The sequence below is a fragment of the Vigna angularis genome, chromosome 7 (assembly GCF_016808095.1).
Source record: "Vigna angularis cultivar LongXiaoDou No.4 chromosome 7, ASM1680809v1, whole genome shotgun sequence".
NCBI classification, from domain to species: domain Eukaryota; kingdom Viridiplantae; phylum Streptophyta; class Magnoliopsida; order Fabales; family Fabaceae; genus Vigna; species Vigna angularis.
The window spans coordinates 12,567,041-12,573,016 of NC_068976.1; the positions used below are offsets into that span (position 1 = coordinate 12,567,041).

General features: G+C 37.6%; 1 protein-coding gene across 1 annotated transcript; it reads left to right on the forward strand.

Annotated features, from left to right (window-relative positions):
* On the forward strand, nucleotides 1–5,976 carry LOC108338531 (probable monogalactosyldiacylglycerol synthase, chloroplastic). Its single transcript, XM_017575455.2, has 8 exons — nucleotides 1–928; nucleotides 1,825–1,997; nucleotides 2,594–2,755; nucleotides 2,844–2,985; nucleotides 3,968–4,192; nucleotides 4,768–4,830; nucleotides 4,908–4,982; nucleotides 5,626–5,976. The coding sequence occupies exons 1-8, from the start codon at nucleotides 428–430 to the stop codon at nucleotides 5,860–5,862; spliced, it is 1,578 nt and encodes a 525-aa protein (XP_017430944.1). The 5' UTR covers nucleotides 1–427; the 3' UTR covers nucleotides 5,863–5,976.

Here is a 5,976-nt window from a genome sequence, read left to right on the forward strand (position 1 = left end):
TCTCACCTTACCCTTCAACCGACCACCAAGGGCACTCTATAAATCATTCTCGTACAATGTCGCAACAAACCTCGTACCGCGCTAACCCAAACCAAACCTTCAATCAAAAACCAACCTTTGCTCAACGCTGAAACCGTGCCTGCATTACCAAGTTCCTTGCGTTGCTTCACTCGCACGTGACGTGGCACTCCTCCATTGGCTCGTCACGTGACAAGCACCTTCCCAGTGTCCTCAACCCAATCCACATGACACAACCCACACCACACCATACAACAAAAATGACTCAAACAAAACTCCAATAATACTCTATAGTCTACGTTCTTTGCTCAATGTTTCTTCCTCTCTTAAAATTCTCAACCAATTTTGTTGTTAGTGTTAGGAAGAATTGGTAACGATTACTACTGATTGGTAACAGTTTGAAGCCAGAATGAACAACGGTGTTAGGCAAGAATCCAGTGTGCTTCTCGATTTGGCATCGCACGTCAATCGCTTCGCCTTCGATCATTTTCGCACCGACACCGCTGTGCAATCCAGTTTCCTGCGCTTCAATGGCGGAGCGGGAGCCAAACGCGGCGTTTCGCTGAGGGTGGGGGCGGCTGGAGTTAGGGTCAGGAATATTTTGAGCGAGTTTAATAGAGCAGTTAGGTTTCACTGCGAGAAGATCCCGATTGGGTTCGCCTCGCTGCGAGTCGCGGAGGGCGACGGTGGTGGTGGTGGTGGCTGTGACGGGGACGGGGATGGGGATGGAAGTGGGGTTAGAGTGGATGAGTGTGGCGGGGTGGAGAATGAGGGGCTTCGTGGGAATGGCGTGGGGGGTGAGAGGCCCAAAAAAGTTTTGATTTTGATGAGTGACACTGGTGGTGGGCATCGAGCTTCCGCTGAAGCTATCAAGGCTGCTTTCTATGAAGAATTTGGAGATGATTACCAGGTTTGGTTTGGTATACTCTTTTTTTATGCAATGGGAATAGTATGAGATGTTTCTTTATTAAAAGAAGTAGGGGGGAAATTGTGATGACTGTTTTTGTTTAGATTAAGTAAAAATAATCTTCTTGAAATAAAGTAGAAAGAGTTTATGAGTATCACTGAGCTCATGAGTGATTTAAGGTTGTTTCCACTTATTTAGTAGTTCAGAATTTGAGTGCTGGGAATACAACTGATTCAAACACTTGAAAAAGAAGAGAACTTTGTCGCCTGTAATGATTCTACCTGGCTCGAGGAAGATTGTGCTGTGTGAAGTATACATGTGGATTTTGCACAAGAAAGAGTTTAACATGAGTTTTATGTCATTTTTATAAGCTCGAATAAGTTGTCTAGAAGCACTTTCAAACACCCGTAATTGTAAGTTAATGATGATAGCTTTAGGACCAAATTGGATATTTTGCCTTTCTAAGGTGATGAGAGGTTATAAAAAGTGCTTATGTGATTACCAAACATGTATATCAACTTGAAATGGAGGTTGTTTGCGCTTAACCAGTGACCTTGTTTTTAGCTCTGCGTATTGAATTGCTTCAAATACTGGTTGAAAGAGAGCTTTATTGCTCACAGTGGTTCTACGTAACTTAAGCAAGACATCCTCCCTTGGAGGATCCCTGTGGTTTCCCACACATAAAAAAGAGTTTGAGTTATGTCATTTGACTGAGCTCAAATATGTTGTCTAGAAGCTCTTCCAAATAACCTCTAATTGCGAGTTAATGATGATGACTTTAGGAATGGTTGCTTGTTTAAGGTGATGGGAGGTTAGAGGGGAATCACATGAAAGGATGCGTGAATGTATGTATATTTTTTGTCAGGTTTTGTGTTCTCAGTTTGGGGTTCATGGTACAGGTTTTCGTTACTGATTTGTGGGCTGATCACACACCTTGGCCGTTCAACCAACTTCCCAGGAGCTATAGCTTTTTGGTGAAGCACGGGCCATTGTGGAAGATGACTTACTATGGAACTGCCCCACGAGTTGTGCACCAGTCTAATTTTGCAGCAACTGGAACTTTCATAGCTCGGTGAGGATTTGGTTGCCTTCATGCTACAATTCCTACTCTTATTTTTTGACAAATTACTTCAATGAGTAAGAAAACCGATGCATTCATTGAATATAGTTGATAGGTATGCAAAATGATGCATATGTGCTAGTCCAGGCTCCATGCATATACTGGTATAGCATTCTCCCTGTCTTTCTAGTTGGAAGTTTTCTTTTGATCATTAAATTTATAAGTTATACAATAATAGTTTCATTATTTTTGTAGTTGTGGGAATAGATTGTGCTTGTTTTGATTCATTTATTTCTGTTTCCATATTTATTTGGGTTAAAGCATAATTTTATATTACTTGATTCTCTCAAGAAAAAGATAGTATGGTTGTATTTCAGGGTGGTTCTAATTTGGTATTCATGTTCTGTAAATGATATTCTGTAATCTGGATAGATTGACCTCTGGTTACTTACAGCTCGCAATATTTATTAACTTTTCTGCATCTTTTGTTTCACAATATGGTTCCTTGCGCATATGCAGTATCACATTCATTAATGCCCTTTATATCTCATCTCAAATACAGTATAACATCGCATGTCATAGTTAAACCATCCATTCTCTTTTTACAGTGAGGTTGCTAAAGGTCTAATGAAATATCAGCCAGATATAATAATCAGTGTGCATCCATTGATGCAGCACGTTCCACTTCGAATTTTGAGGTCAAAGGGTCTTTTAGATAAGATTGTTTTTACTACAGTTATCACAGATTTAAGCACATGCCATCCAACGTGGTTAGTTCTATTTTTTTATTATTTCCTTTTCAAAAAATATTATCTATCTAGAATTTTATTTTGACGTCCTATTTCTTGTTTTCTTTAGGTTTCATAAGCTCGTAACTAGATGCTATTGTCCTACGACAGATGTTGCGCAAAGGGCATTGAAAGCAGGATTGCAGCAATCCCAAATAAAGATTTTTGGTCTACCTGTCCGGCCTTCCTTTGTTAAGCCTGTCCGGCCAAAGGTGTCATTCTTATAGCCATTACTTGAATTATTGGCAAGTTTACTAACAATTCTGTAATTGTGACACGGGATGATGTGCTATATATACTATTACCAAATGAATGCCTCTGAACTGTTTGAAATCCTGTGATAGGATAGTAGGAGTAGTAATTTATATTGGGTTTTGAAGTCATTGAAAGTAGATAATAGCCATTTTCATGTCAACAGTGCTACACACATTTTCTAATGATTGCCTGTAAAGTGTAAGTTTTTCCCTTGATTTTGTTTAAGCGACAGCCAAATGTGTAGTATGATAAACTAAAATTATCAGCTTTGGTGTTCTGTGTGGGTTCTCTGATTCTATTACTACAGGCTGTAGTCAAGTATTATAATTTTCAATTAGTGTACATCATAACAGCTATACTTGTAACTAATTGATGCATATATAAGAATGTATTATGTATACTTTAATTATACAAACTTGGATCTGATTTGGTTTCAATATTATTCCTTTTTCATCAAACATACAATTCAGTACACTTTATTATTCCTTTTTCATCAAACATACAATTCAGTACACTTTATTTTCAAATGGTCTCAGGTTTCAGTTAATTGCTTGTTGAAGTGTGGATGTTTTAAATTTGGGCTAGTAAAAATTATTTATGAGGTTAAGGCTAATATTTGGACAGTCTTTTTGTTGGGAAAATTAGAGTACCTACTTGTTACTGTGCTTCTGTTCTAATTCCATTAGCTATCTGAGACTTTATACCTAATTCCCCTACTTTTATGGAAACTACAGACAAAGTCTTATAATAAATAACAAAGCAATGTGTTAGGTGGAGTTTATCAAAATAGAAGGGTGTAGGTGTAAAAACTTCTAATAACGAACCCAACAAAGGTTGAGATAATTAACCCTGTAAAATAGAAGTCACAAGGAACACTACATCACTGTTAGTGCATTAGGTAGTATTGAATTTTTTGGCCTTCTCTACTTTATGTTGTAGGATGAACTAAGGAGAGATCTAGGGATGGATGAGGATCTTCCTGCTGTATTATTGATGGGGGGAGGGGAAGGTATGGGTCCCATTGAGGCTACTGCTCGAGCACTTGGAGATTCATTATACGACGAGAATATTGGGGCCCCTGTAGGTCAGATCCTAGTGATCTGTGGACGGAATAAGAAACTTCTTAACAAACTGACTTCTATTAATTGGAAGGTTCCTGTGCAGGTATTGTTACCCTTAAAATATTTCCAGAACCTTGTTAATTTTTTTTTATTCAAATATAAATTCCAATATATTTTCTAGTTTTGTTGCACCCTCTATATCATCGTTGGTATTTCCTCCATAGGCTTAAATGTTAACTTTGTTACCTTTCCATGGTGATTGACTTTTGCTAGTGTATTGCACGATGAGCTAGGTATTTAGCCTTAGAATCAGATTGTTCATATGCAATGTTTTTTAAAACTACACTGGTGATTGAACTAGTGAAAATATTGATTTACCATTCATCGGTTCAACCCAATTGAACCATGGTCGCTCTGGAAATATTATTGCACGGGAGCCATTGGTTGAGGACAAGCAGTTTTCTTAATTATTGTGAATTAGTTAAAAAGGGTCTTATACATAGGACCCTGGGTAATATTAGTTTTTCTTTTCACTAGATAATGTAGAAAACTTCAGGTGTGAAACTTCCCTATTAAGTTTTTTGTTTGGGGTCGGTGGCAATTCAATTTCTTGATGAGCATAGCAATTATTTATTCAGCATTGTCTAGTCGCCCCTGATTTAATTTACTCATATTTAGGTCAAGGGATTTGTTACCAAAATGGAGGAATGCATGGGAGCTTGTGATTGCATCATCACAAAGGTTTGATCCCTCAATCCTGACTTAAGGTTTTCTTACCTAATTATGGCAGCAGTTGATGGGTTTTGCTCTTTTTGTAGGCGGGTCCAGGGACGATTGCAGAAGCCCAGATCAGAGGCCTCCCTATTATTTTGAATGATTACATTGCTGGACAGGTATTCTGGTTATGGCTATGGTTCCTGAACCTTGTGATTTTTGTACTAGAAATCCAGCTGATTCAATTGTGTTATTGGAGTAAATTTGAGACTGGGTTCTAGAACTTAATTAGATATATTAGCTCTAACTAGGGGCTTAGTTGGCAATAATAAAGAGGTGGAAGGAATCTTTCTCACAAGTGTTTATTTAAATTGTTCTATCCATGCATTTTCATATAGGGATTTGTTAAACGTGTTCCCACTGTTTGCTACCAGAAGTTAAACAATTTCCTGAGTGTATTTAACGAAAGATAATAACTTGTTGAAATTCCGGCTAGTGAATGTACTTTAGCAACCCTATTAGGATTTGCCTAAGGTACGCTTGTTTTTCAAAAGAAGTAATTTAGCAAACTATACCATGAGTTTATATTAAAAAATCCAAGGCATAACTTGTTAAAATACTCCTAAAATATACAAATGTATGTTAACAAATCCTTTTTTGATAGCTAGTTTAGAGGGAGTAAACATTATGATTATGTTACTGCGTCTGTGTACTTGTCTGAACTTGCATATGTTCCATGAAAAATGTAGAAACTATGGATTTTTGCTTGAGTTTACGTGAATCCTCTTCATGGTTGATAAAATGGTGGATTTTCATTTTCAGGAAGCTGGCAATGTCCCCTATGTAGTTGAAAATGGATGTGGAAAGTTCTCTAAATCTCCTAAACAGATAGCAAAAATTGTTGCCGATTGGTTTGGTCCTAAGGCCTACGAGCTACAACAAATGTCACAAAATGCATTGAGGCTGGCAAGGCCAGACGCTGTGTTCAAGATTGTTCATGACCTTCACGAGCTGGTTAGACAAAGAAGCTACCTAGCAGAATATTCTTGTACAGCTTAACTGATACTGAGGATATTTTTTGCACCTTTTTTTCTGAGAAAAAAATGTATTAGGCAACCATTTTTCTGATCACTACCAGAAATTCGAGTATTTGTCTTCCATCTTTATTTTTCA

Bases quoted from the DNA above. Each gene is read 5' to 3' on its own strand.
- LOC108338531 (XM_017575455.2), top strand. From the start codon at position 428: ATGAACAACGGTGTTAGGCAAGAATCCAGTGTGCTTCTCGATTTGGCA. The intron at 929-1,824 runs GTTTGGTTTGGT...TTCATGGTACAG, and splicing joins AATTTGGAGATGATTACCAG to GTTTTCGTTACTGATTTGTG. The intron at 4,193-4,767 runs GTATTGTTACCC...ACTCATATTTAG, and splicing joins ATTGGAAGGTTCCTGTGCAG to GTCAAGGGATTTGTTACCAA.